Genomic DNA, 13,512 nt, shown 5'->3' with positions numbered 1-13,512 from the left:
ATTAGCCAGGTATGGTGGCACACACCTGTAGTCCTAGCTACTTAGGAGGCTCAGGTGGAGGATTGCTTGAGCCCAGGAGACGGAGGTTGCAGTGAGCCGAAATCGTGCCACTGTACTTCAGCCTGGGCAACAGAGAGAGACCCTGTCTCAAAAACAACAACAAACAAACAAATGTAAAAACTTAAAGTCTGGCTGTATCTTTTTGTGGTGTTAGTAGCCATTGATGATATCATTGCCTAGGACCTTTGTTTCCTTAGGAATTTGCGGTGGTGATCATCTGTTTTTATCCTTCTTCATTTGTTAATTGGCATACTACTCTAGAGATAAACATTTCTTCATCAATTATATAGTAGTTACTTTGAGGTACAGCTTATAAAAGAAAGTCAGGTTAAATACTTAATTATTTGTCAGTTTTTGGAACAGTGAGTTATTTCTCAGGCATCCTCCAAAGATGATTAGTGAATTTTAAAAATGTATCTATGAACTCATGAATTTTAATATATTTAATATATATTAGCCCTTTGCGTTTTTCTTAATGATGCTCACTTGAAGTTTAGTAGGAATTCTTTAAGTTTAGACACTACCCTAGTAGTTTTGGATAGCATCCTTGCTTTTTGATATGCATAGATTTTCCAGGATTATTTTTTGGCCCAGACCTGGAATCACCCATTTGCCTAGGAACTCCAGTTCCTTTTGTAGCATATGACATTCAGGGTCTGTAACCTGAATTCTATGGGTACTCACTACTGTTGGGTTGGTCAATATTAGTGGGTCGTTTTAATGGACAGAGGTAGGAAACAATTTTTTTGTAATTAATAATTTCTTATTTATTGTGATCAGGAACTATTAAAATATTTTTGTCTCTTCTGTCAAATTTTAAAATGTGTTTTAAAAGTTTTCACTATCATTGTGAGTTTTTTTCTCATAGCCTCCCGTGTATTTCTTTTTTCTTTTTTCTTTTTTTTTTTTTTTTTTTTTTTTTGAGACGGAGCCTCACTCTGTCGCCCAGGCTAGAGTGCAGTGGCATGATCTCAGCTCATTGCAACCTGCGCTTCCCGGGTTCAAGTGATTCTCCTGCCTCAGCCTCCCAAGTAGAAGTATCTGGGACTACAGGCATGCGCCACTATGCCCAGCTAATTTTTGTATTTTTAGTAGAGACAGGGTTTCTGACCTTTTGTGTCAGACTTCTTTCACTTAGCATAATGTTTTACAGGTTCATCCATATTGTAGCATGTGTCAGTAGTTCATTCATTTATGGCTGAGTAATATTCTGTTATATGTATATACCACATTTTGCTTAGCCATTCATCTGTTGATGGGCCTGTGGATTGATTCCACCTTTTGGCTTGTGTGAATAGCACTGCTTCAACATTTGTGTACAAGTATTTGTTGGAGTACCTGTTTTTAATTCTTTAGGGGTGTATATTTAGGAGTGGAATTTCTGAGTCTTCTGGTAATTCTATGTGTAACTTTGGAGGAATTTCCAAAGTGTTTTCCACAATGGCTGCACCATTTTACATTCCTGTCAACAATGTACAGGATTCCAGTTTCTCCATATCCCTGCCCACACTTGGTATTTTCCTTTTTTCAGTTGTAGTTACTCTAGTGGGTATATGGTGGTTGTCCCATTTTGTTTGTTTTGATTTTCATTGTCCCTAATGACTAATGATGTTGAGCATCTGATATCCAGTTGTCCCAGCAACATTTGTTGAACAGACTATTTCCTCTGTAAATGGTCTTGGCATCTTTGTTGAAAATCGATTGGCAGCCAGGTGCAGTAGCTCACACCTGTAATCCCAGCACTCTGGGAGGCTGCGTTGGGTGGATTGCTTAAGCTCAGGAGTTTGAGTCCAGTCTGGGCAACATGGCAAAACCCTGTCTCTACTAAAAATACAAAAATTAGCTGGGCATGATGGCACGCACCTGTAGTCCCAGCTACTCAGGGGACTGAGGCCGGAGGGTCACTTGAACCTGGGAGGCAGCGGTTGCAGTGAGCCAAGATTGCACCACTGCACTCCAGCATGGACGAACAGAGCGAGACCCTGTCTCCAAAAAAAAAGAAAATCAATTGAATATAGATATAATGCATCTATGATATTCTAGATTCTCAGCCCTATTCCGTTGATCTGTGTGTTTGTCCTTATGCCAGCATGTACCACACTGTTTTGTTTTGTTCACTGTAGCTTTGTGGCAAGTTTTGAAATCAGGAAGTTTGAGCCCTCCAAGTTTGTCATTGTTCTTCAGTATGTTTTACATATTCAGGGTTCTTTGCAATTCTATATGAATTTGAGGATTGGCTTTTCCATTTCTGCGAAAAGATCTTTAGAATTTTGATAGCGATTTGTTTGAATCTGTAGATTACTTTATGTAGGATTGCCATCTTAACAATATTAAATCTTCCAGCCAGGCGCCGTGGCTCACGCCTGTAATGTCAGCATTTTGGGAAGCCAAGGTGGGCAGATCACTTGAGCACAGGAGTTTGAGACCACCCTGAGCAACGTGGCAAAGCCTGTCTCTACAAAAAATTAAAAATTAGCCAGGTGTGGCGGTGCACGCCTGTCGTCCCAGTGCTCCAGCCTGGCTGACAGAGGTAGACTTTGTCTCAAAAAAACATCAAAGCTAATATTGTCTTCCAATCCATGAACAAGGATATATTTTATTTATTTAGATGTTTTAAAATGTGTTTCAGCAGTGTTTTTGTTTGTTTGTTTTTAGTGTTCTATATGCAAATTTCTTCCTGGGTATTTTATTCTTTTGGATGCTCTTGTAAATGGAATTTTCTCAATTTTCTTTTTGGATTGTTCATTGAGTATGACGTTAGCTGTGGGTATTTCATGAATACCTTGCTTTACGTATTTTTAATGTAGTGTTTTTTGGTGTGCAAGATTTTGACTCCTGTGTCTTCTGGGTGGATTTAAAATTTGTACTATAAATTACATTAAATGTATCTGACTCTGAGGCTTTTTCTTTTTCTTTTTTTTTTTTTTTTTTTGAGATGGAGTCTCACTCTGTCGCCCAGGCTGGAGTGCAGTGGCTCCATCTCGGCTCACTGCAAGCTCCGCCTCCCGGGTTCTCGCTATTCTCCTGCCTCAGCCTCCCAAGTAGCTGGGACTACAGGCGCCCACCACCACGCCCAGCTGATTTTTTGTATTTTTTTTTTAGTAGAGACGGGGTTTCACCGTGTTAGTCAGGATGGTCTCGATCTCCTGACCTCGTGATCCGCCTCCCTCGGCCTCCCAAAGTACTGGGATTACAGGCGTGAGCCACCGCGCCCGGCCGAGGCTTTTTCTTAATGTGCATTTTCTTCTTCTTATATCTTGTCCATTAATTTATTTTTAATTTTTGTATATTCTTGGTGGGACTCAATGCCTTTTTGTAGATTATGCCTTTTTGTAAATTTTATATTTTGTTTTGGCATTTTAACATATTTAAATTAGGTTTTTGCTAAAACAGTGATATTTCAGCAAATGATATTTGCCGTGATGAATGAACTTTTTAATGTATTACAGAATTTGGTTTGCTAGCATCTTGAGGATTTTTGCATGTGTGTTCATCGTGAATATTGGCCTATAGCTTTTTTGTTTGTCTTTTAAAATGTGTCTTCATTTGGTTTTGGTATCAAGGTAATGCTGGCCTTGTAGAATGAGTTTGGAAACATTTCCTCCTCTGTTCTTTGGAATAGTTTGAGTAGGGATTGTTATTTGTTCATCTTTAAATGTTTGGTAAGGGCCGGATGCGATGGCTCACGATTGTAATCCCAGCACTTTGAGAGGCCAAGGCGGATGGATCACTTGAGGTCAGGAGTTGCAGACCGGCCTGGCCCACATGGAGAAACCCCATCTGTACTAAAAATACAAAATTAGCCAGGCATGGTGGTGCATACCTGTAATCCCAGCTACTCGGGAGGCTGAGGCAGGAGAATCGCTTGAACCGGGGAAGCGGAGGTGGCAGTGAGCCGAGATTGTACCACTGCACTCCAGCCTGGGCAACAGAGCAAAATTCTGTCTCAAAACAAACAAACAAAAAACAATGTTTGGTAAAATTTAGCAGTGAAGTCATTCAGTCCTGGGCTTTTATTTGCTGGAAGACTTTTTATGACAGCTTAGATCTCATTACTTGTTATTTGTCTGTTTAGGTTTTGGATTTCTTCATGGTTCAGTCTTGGTAGGTTGCATGTGTTTGATCTTTATTATTTATTTTCTTCTACTAATTTTGGGTTTGATTTGCCCAGGCTTTTCTAGTTCTTTAAGATGTATCATTAAGTTGTTTATTGAAAGTTTTTCTACCTTTTTGATGTAGATGCTCAGAGCTATAAGCTTTCCTGTTAGTACTGCTTTCACTGTATCCCATAGGCTTTTGTATGTTTCGTTTTCATTATCATTTGTTTCAGGAAGTATTTTAATTTTCTTCTTAATTTCTTCATCAATCCACTGGTCATTCAGGAGCATATTCTTTAATTTCCAGGTATTTGTATTGTTTCAAAAATTCCAGTTGTTGGCAGGGCATGGTGGCTCACGCCTGTCATCCCAGCACTTTGGGAAGCCGAGGCAGGTGGATCACTTGAGGTCAGGAGTTCTAGACCAGCCTGGCCAACATGGTGAAACCCCGTCTCTACTAAAAATACAAAAATTAGCCAGAAGTGGTGGCGGGCACCTGTAGTCCCAGATACTTGGGAGGCTGAGGCAGGAGATTCACTTGAACCTGGGAGGTGGAGGTTGCAGTATGCCGAGATCATGCCATTTGCACTCCAGCCTGGGGTACAAGAGCGAGACTTCGTCTCTCACACACACACACACACACACACACACACACACACACACACACACACAAATCCACTTGTTATTGATTTTTAGTTTTGTTTCATTGTGGTCAGAGAAGATAGATACATGATGTAATTTTCCTTTTTTTGAATTTTTCAAGACTTGCTTTGTGGCGTAACATATGGTTTGTCCTTGAGAATGATCCTCATGCTAAGGAGAGTGTATACTCTGTGGCTGTTGGATGAGATGTTCTGTAAATATTTATGAGGTCCCATTTGGTCTATAGTGCAGATTAAATCTGATGTTTTCTTTGTTGATTTTCTGTCTGGATGATCTGTCCAGTGCTGAAAGTGAGGAGTCGAAGTCTCCAGGATTGGAGTCTCTCCCTGTCTTTAGCTCTAACAATGTCTGCTGTATATATCTGGTTGCTCCAGTGTTGGGTGCATCTGTATTTACAATTGTTATATTCTCTTGCTGAATTGACCCCTTTATCATTACATTATGACCTTTTCTGTGCCTTTTTATAGTTTTTGTCTTGAAATCTGTTTTGTCTGATACAAGTATAACTACTACTGCTCTTTTTTTGTTTTCTTTTTTTTTAATTGGCATGGAATATCTGTTTTCATCCGCTTGTGTTCTCTATGTGTATCTATGTGTACCTTTGTATGTGAAGTGTGTTTCTTGTAGTCAACAGATCATTGGGTTCTGTTTTTTTGTTTGTTTGTTTTTTCGTCCATTCAGCACTCCATGTCTTTGGATTGGGCAGTTTAGTTCATCTGCATTCATTGTTATTTTTAATAAGTAGGGACATACTCCTGCCATTTTGTTATTTTATTTTATTTTATTTTTGTGATTGTTTTGTGGTCTTCTCTTCCTTCTTTCCTTCCTTCCTGCTTCCTTTTAATGAAGATGATTTTCTCTGGTGATAGGTTTTAATTTCTTGCTTTTTATTTTTTGGGTATCTGTCTGTTGTATGTCTTTTGATTTGAGGTTACCATGAGGCTTGCAAATAATATCCTCTAACCCATTATTTTAAACTGATGATGACTTAACAGTGATTGCATTAACAAACTAACAAACAAGCAAAGAAAAAACTAATACAAACTCTACACTTTAACTTAGTCCCCTGCATTTTAACTTTTTGTTGCTTCTATTTATAATCTTACTGCGTCTTGGAAAGTATTGTAGTTGTTATTTTTGATCAGTTCTTTTAATCTGTCTACCCAAGATATGAATAATTTATACACTGCAATTACAGTGTTACAATACTGTTTTTCAGTGTACTTATCATTACCCTATGGCCACCACCCCTGAAACTGTGCTGAGTCAGACCTAAGGCTTCAGCCTTAGAACCTTCTTGTGCTTGAATATTGATATCTTTTTCTAGGTTTGGGAAGTTCTGTATTATTACCCTTTGAGTAAACTTTCTACCCCTATCTCTCCTTCTGCCTGCTCTTTAAGGGTAATAACTCTTAGATACTCTCTTTTGAGGCTATTTTCTAGATCTTATGTGCATGTTCCATTCTTTCTAATTCTCTTTTGTCTCCTCCAACTGTATTTTCAAATAACCTGTCTTCAAGCTTACTAATACTATCTTTTGCTTGAACATTTCTGCTGGTAAGAGACCCTGATGCATTCTTCAGTATGTCGGTTGCATTTTTCAACTCCAGAATTTCTGCCCAATTCTTTGTACTTATTTCAATCTTTTGTTAAATTTATCTGATGGGATTCTGAATTCCTTCTTTGTTTTATCTTGAATTTCTTTGATTTTCCTCAAAACAGCTATTTTAAATTCTCTGTCTGAAAGGTCTTATATCTTTGTCTCTCCAGTATTGGTCTGTGGGGCATTATTTATTTTCTTTGGTGAGGTTATGTTTTCCTGAATGGTCGTGATGCTTGTGGATGTTTGTCGGTGTCTGGGCATTGAAGAGTTAGGTATTTATTGCAGTCATTGCATTCTGGGCTTGTTTGTACCTGTCCTTATTGGGAAGACTTTCCAGGTATTAGAAGGGACTTAGGTGTTGTGATCCAAGTTTTTGGTCACTGTAGCCATATCTGTATTAGGAGGCACCCCAAGCCCAGTAATACTGTGGCTCTTGCAGACTCTTAGAGGTACCATGTTGGTGGTCTTGAGTAAGATCTGGAAGGATTATCTGTATTGTAATGCAGAGACTCTTGTTCTCTTCCCTTTCTCCCAAACAAATGGAGTCTCTCTGGGCTGAGCTGCCAGGGAGAGGTGGGGGAGGGATTACACAAACACCCTTGTAGCCACCACCCCTGGCACTGTGCTGGGTCAGACCTGAAGCCAGCACAGCACTGGGTCTCACCCAAGACCTATGGTAACTACTGCTCGGCTACTACCTAGGTTCACTCAAGGCCCTAGGCTCTATAATCAGCAGTTAGTGAAGCCAGCCAGGCTTGTATCCCTCCCTTCAGGGTGGTGAGCTCCCCCTTGTCCCAAGTGGATCCATAGATGCCATCTGGGAGCCAGGGCCTACAGTTGGAAACCTTAGGAATCTACCTGGTGCTCTGTTCTACTGCAGCTTAGTTGGTACCTAAGCCACAAGTCAAAGCCCTTCCCATTCTTCCCTCCTTATTCCACAAGCAGAAGAGTCCCTCCCCATGGCCACCACTGCTCCAGGCCTGCAGCAGATGCCCCCTGGTGACTGCCGATGTTCATTCAAGGCCTCAGGGCTCTTCAGTCAGCTTGTGGTAAATGCTGCCAGGCTTGGGACTCTCCCTTCAGGGCATTGGGCTCCCCTCTGACCCAGAGCAGGTCCAGAAATGCCGTCCAAGAACCAGAACCTGGAATTGGGGACCCCAAGAGCCTGCTTGGTGCTGTACCCCACTGTGGCCAAGCTGATACATATCACTAAGCTGATTTTTGGTTCTTATGAAGGTGCTTTTCTGTGCAAATGGTTGTTCAATTTGGTGTTCCTGCAGGGAGGACAATTGATGGAGGCTTCTATTTGGCCACCTTTCTCTGCCTCCCCGTATTTTATTTTTAATTGACACATAATAATTGTACGTGCTTATGGGATGTTCTGGTACGTGTATACAATGTGTACTGATCAAATTAGGGTAATTAGTATATCCATCTCCTCAAACATTTGTCATTTCTCTGTGGTGAGAACATTCAAAATCGTCTCTTGTAGCTACTTTGAAATATGCAGTATGTTATTGTTAACTATAGTCAGCCTACTGCATGGTGGGACCATTTTCACTCTTCAGTGCCGCTTTTGGATAAGCAGAAGGTCTTCATTTCTTGTATTTGATGTAGTCCAGTGTATCTAGTTTTTTCTTTATTGTTAGTGTGGTTTTTAGTGTGGCCTATCAAAAAAGTCTTTGACTAGATTATGAAGATTTTATCTCCTATTAGCTTTTAGAAATGTTATTGTTTTAATCAACTTAGATTATGATACCTGGTATTTGGGCCCTTACTCCTCCCACTGTGTTTTTATATTTTCTGTATATAAAGCTTTTTTGTTTTCATGTATTGCACATGTAAGTTCTATTTATTTCTGACATTTCTTTTCAGACAGAGTAAAGGAGGAAAATAAACTATACTTAATTTGTCTCTTTCATGTGGTTGTTAGGAATCTGGCGTGGATTCAACCCATATAGTTTTATTATCTTGTCTCCTTAGTAAACTGCTTCTACCTGAAAAATTCAAAGATTAATTTGAATTACTGTCTTTGTACAAATTTTTTAAAATGATTTTTAAAACAGATTTTCTCCTAGAACTCCTGGGCTCAAGTGATCCTCCCACCTCAGTCTCCCAAGTAACTGGGACTACAGGCTTGTGTCACCACACTCAGCTGATTTTTGTGTTTGAGACAGGGTTTCACCATGTTGCCTAAGCTGATCTCAAACTCCTGAGGCTGAGCCAATCTGCCTGCCTCAGCCTCCCAAAGTGCTGTGATTACAGGCGTGAACCACTACACCTGGCCCATTTTAAAGATAATTATATCATTTATTTTTTAAATTATAATTTCTAAATAGCACTTCAACATTGAAACATCTTGGCACATTTGCTTTATCTGTGTCCATACAAACACACACATACTCTGTATTTTTTGGTCAATGATTTGAAAGAAAGCAGCAGGTGTTTCTTTCTCCTACCTGAACATACTCCAACATGAAAATATCTTGAGTGTGTAAATAAAATTATTTCATTGTTCTCTAGATCTAGAACTAATCTAGCCAGATACGCATTATCAGGTGCCAAAGACTTAATATTTATTTGTTTATTAAAGAACTACTTTAGAAACCCTGAAATATGGGAGGTAACTAGAGTACATTTGAGAGTGGGGCAAGTACAGTAAGTCAGACTGTACTTTGAGTAGTACAGAATTTTTACTGGCCCTTCAGGTTCTTCATCTATTTTCCTTGTCAAATCCTAGGCCACTCTGAATCACAAAATATGAAAATATAATTTTTATTTTAAGCTAAACAATATAAGTATATTAAGTTAGATTCTACATGTTTTAAATTTGTGTGTTTATTAAATACTTATGCCTTAAATACCTATAAGGTTAAAGCATGTTTTAATGAGTAGACAATTACTAAATATATGAGTTACTACCATTGCAAGGCATGAACATCAGGTAAGTTAAAACTAAGCTTTGTTAGAGTACATGAATTCCTTAAAAACTTAGTTTTCTATGAAAATAGAGGCCGGGCGCGGTGGCTCAAGCCTGTAATCCCAGCACTTTGGGAGGCCGAGACGGGTGGATCACGAGGTCAGGAGATCGAGACCATCCTGGCTAACACGGTGAAACCCCGTCTCTACTAAAAAATACAAAAAAACTAGCCGGGCGTGGTGGCGGGTGCCTGTAGTCCCAGCTACTTGGGAGGCTGAGGCAGGAGAATGGCGTGAACCCGGGAGGCGGAGCTTGCAGTGAGCTGAGATCTGGCCACTGCACTCCAGCCCGGGCGACAGAGCCAGACTCCCTCTCAAAAAAAAAAAAAAAAAAAAGAAAATAGAGTTTGGCTCCATTAAGTTTAAAAATAATTTTATTAAACACTGCAGTGTCTGGCACATATGTACCATTTAATACTTGCCTTAATTGACTAAAAAAGGCTCTCACCTTTAATGTCGTTAGAAGGAGCACTCAATAAGGACTTGGATCTGATTTCTAGCTGAAGCTGAGGCTTCATCTCTTTGGCTACTTGTAAATAAGGAATGTGCACTAGATTATATCCAATTAGCATTAATATTTTTATTCTGTATCTTGTGTTTATTGTGAAAACACTTAATAAATTTTATCGGATCAGGAAACTTAATACATTTAAAAAAACAACACATTTTTTAGAAACTAAATTGTCACACTGAACAAGAAGACTTCTTTCAATGACTACAGACCTGAACTTTTTTCTCACTTGATAGCTCGAATTACATCTTTACAAGAGGAGGTGAAGCATCTCAAACATAATCTTGAAAAAGTGGAAGGAGAAAGAAAAGAGGCTCAAGACATGCTTAATCACTCAGAAAAGGTAATTGATTTAACATATACCAATTATTATAAAATAGTATCACACAGATTGCTTTGGTTTGGAAATACCTTTTTATGAAGTATATTTGCCTATTTTCTTTGTACATGAGTAAGATGAATGTGCTGTGAGGGCCTATGAAGAAGGAAAACAACAGATCAGTACATGGTAGATGATGAGTACCTGTTCTGTTTTGTTACGGTTAGCAAAATAGAAAAGAGCATAAAGTGATTGGCCTTTGCATTTAGAATTTTCTTAACAATAAAAATGTCGTTGGTTATTCTCTGTTATGTACCTTGCTAAGAGTTAGATAGATGATATAGAGATACAGCTGTCACTTTTTCAAAGCCTCTCTGTAATGTTGGAGGTTCATTAGAACCTCAGGCAAATTATCAGAAAAGCCACGACTTACTTATCTTGTCCTTTGGACATGTTTTGTCACAATTAGAATAGTTTTTGATGGCCAAGCTGGTGTAAATATGGACTTAGGATAAAAGAAGGAAGAATAGAAAAGGGTACTCAAACAGAAATGGAATATATTTTGACTCATTTTTCCTTTCTATGTCAATGACTTGCCACAGGATGCTTTGTGGTTTGTTTTGTTTTGTTTTTGTGAAAGCAAAGTAAATGTGGATATAGATGCAAATGTAGATAAACATCAGTTAGTATATATTTTTTAAGTGGTACCAGGCCAGGCAAGGTGGCTCATGCCTGTAGGCCCAACACTTTGGGAGGCTGACACAGGAGGATTGCTTGAGCCCAGGAGTTTGAGAATAGCCTGGGCAATGGAGCAAGACCCCATCTCTATAAAAAAAAAAAATGCTTAAAAATTAGCCAGGTGTGATGGCACATGCCTGTAATACTAGCCACTCTGGAGGCTAAGGCTGGAGGATAGCTTGAGCCCAGGAGTTCAAGGCTGCAGTGAGCTAAGAAGGTGCCACAGCACTCCAGCCTGGGTGACAGAGTGAGACCTCATCTCTTTAAAAAAAAAAAGAAAAAAAAAAGATGGTATCAAAAATTTTTAAATAAACTGAAAATTTGACTTATTCATTTCTGATCTTAGCAATGAACTGTCCTGAACATAACCACCATAACAGCTTTGTTCTGCCCTCCGCCATGGTTAATGATTCAAATGGGAAGGGAGGGGGTAAAGAAAAGGTTATCTTTTGCTTTTAATTATATGTGTTTATTGTGATTTTTAAAATAAGGCATCTTATCTCTTCCAGAATATTAAATGTAAGATTTACTAACATGCATGCCTTCTGCACAGTTTATTACATGACTCCTACTCCCATTTTACAGGAAAAGAATAATTTAGAAATAGATTTAAACTACAAACTTAAATCATTACAACAACGGTTAGAACAAGAGGTAAATGAACACAAAGTAACCAAAGCTCGTTTAACTGACAAACATCAATCTATTGAAGAGGCAAAGTCTGTGGCAATGTGTGGTAAGTGTCAGTTTTATTATTTTTACAAAATTGGCTTCAAATAGTGACTATAGAAAATTTGGTTTTGATCAAAATTTTATACTGTATAACTTGTAGAAATTATAATATAAATTACAGGCCTGGCACAGTGGTTCACACCTGTAATCCCATCACTTTGGGAGGCTGAAGCCAGTGGATCACTTGAGGCCAGGAGTTTGAGACCAGCCTGGCCATCATGGTGAAACTCCATCTCTACTAAAAATAAAAAAAAAATTAGCCAGGTGTGGTGTCGCACGCCTGTAATCCCAGCTACTGGGGAGGCTGAGGTAGGAGAATCGCCTGAACCCAGGAAGCGGAGGTTGCAGTGAGCCGAGATGGCGTCACTGTTCTCCAGCCTGGGCAACAGAGTGAGACTATGTCTCAAAGAAAGAAAGAAATTATAAGTTATAATCAAGAAGAGGGTGCCTTCCTTTTGATACTTTCCTTTTTTTTTTTTTTTTTTTTTTTTGAGACAAAGTTTTGCTCTTGTCTCCCATGCTGGAGTGCAATGGTGCAGTCTTGGCTCAATGCAATCTCCGCCTCCAGGTTCAAGCAATTCTCCTAATTCTCCTGCCTCAGCCTCCTAAGTAGCTAGGATTACAGGCACCGGACACCATGCCCGGCTAATTTTTGTATTTTTAGTAGAGATGGGTTTCACCATGTTGGCCAGGCTGGTCTCGAACTCCTGACCTCAGGTGATCCACATACTTCGGCCTCCCAAAGTGCTGGGATTACAGGCATGAGGCACCATGCCTGGCAATGCTTTCCATTTTTTAAGATCACAATTTCACCTCCTTGTTCCCTCAGTTTACTACTCTGTTTCCTATAAAAGTTAGTGGAATCTGTCTTTTCTCTGTTTTTAGTAGCCCTTTCCTTGATTTTCTTTATGATCCATTCTGGACCTCATTGTCTGTTAATTCATAGGCTATCTTGCTTTGTACCCTCAATTTTCTCATTTCTTTGTACTTCCACTGTGTTATGCCTCCAAACACAACCCTAGTTCAGACCAGCCAGCCACTTTCTTCAAGCAGTTGAGTGTTAGTCCAATGCATTATCTGCAACCTGAGTTGTCAATTTTTTTTTAATTTTTAAAAATTATTTATTTTTGGTAGAGAAAGAGTCTCACTATGTTGTCCAGGCTGGTCTTGAGCACCTGGGCTCAATGGATCCTTCCGCCTTGGCCTCCCAGTATGCTGGGATTACAGGCATGAGCCACCATGCCCAGCTGTCAATTTCTTTAAACATATCGCTCATAAATTTCTTTTCCCAGACTTTTATTTATCTTCTCAAGTTTCCTGTGCCGTTTCTTTATCACTCCAATTTTAGGTGAACTCTATTCTTATTTCACAAATAAATAATGAAAGCATAGGTGTGAACTCCTCAAAATTTAGTTTTCTTGTCAATCTATCCTACTTCTTTACCTGTCTTCATTATCTTCACTATTATCTTAAAGGAGGGTAATCTCTTCTTATCTCATCTTAACTTCTTATCTCTTTTTCTTTTCTATATCCTCGACCTTTTTACCTCCATTATCTTCTTTCTTACTGTAAACATGAACAAGTCTCCCATCTTAAAAACAAATAGACAAATCCATGCAGCAATCGGTGATCCTTACTAATTACTACTGTTTTATTTCAGATAAAATAATAAAATAGTCAAATTCAATGGTGTCAGATTCTTTATAGAAAAAAAATTTTTAATATCCAAACTTCTAACAAGTCTTTCTTCACCTTCTACTTATTCTTAACCTACTACAGTCTGGATGTGTTGGCATCTTAAATTATTTTT

At 38.9% G+C, this 13,512-nt stretch overlaps 1 protein-coding gene across 2 annotated transcripts in view; it reads left to right on the top strand.

The window, feature by feature from the left end:
* The window catches only part of ROCK1 (Rho associated coiled-coil containing protein kinase 1), a 163,699-nt gene that overhangs the window by 109,812 nt on the left and 40,375 nt on the right, over positions 1-13,512 (top strand). For both annotated transcript variants that reach the window (XM_017951600.3, XM_009192496.3), the window contains exons 17-18: positions 10,150-10,256; positions 11,556-11,706. In XM_017951600.3, the coding sequence (XP_017807089.1) occupies positions 10,150-10,256; positions 11,556-11,706 (258 nt within the window). The remainder of the gene's footprint in view (positions 1-10,149; positions 10,257-11,555; positions 11,707-13,512) is intronic.

The sequence above is a fragment of the Papio anubis genome, chromosome 19, assembly GCF_008728515.1.
Source record: "Papio anubis isolate 15944 chromosome 19, Panubis1.0, whole genome shotgun sequence".
NCBI lineage: Eukaryota > Metazoa > Chordata > Mammalia > Primates > Cercopithecidae > Papio > Papio anubis.
This window is presented reverse-complemented; position numbering and strand designations above follow the sequence as displayed.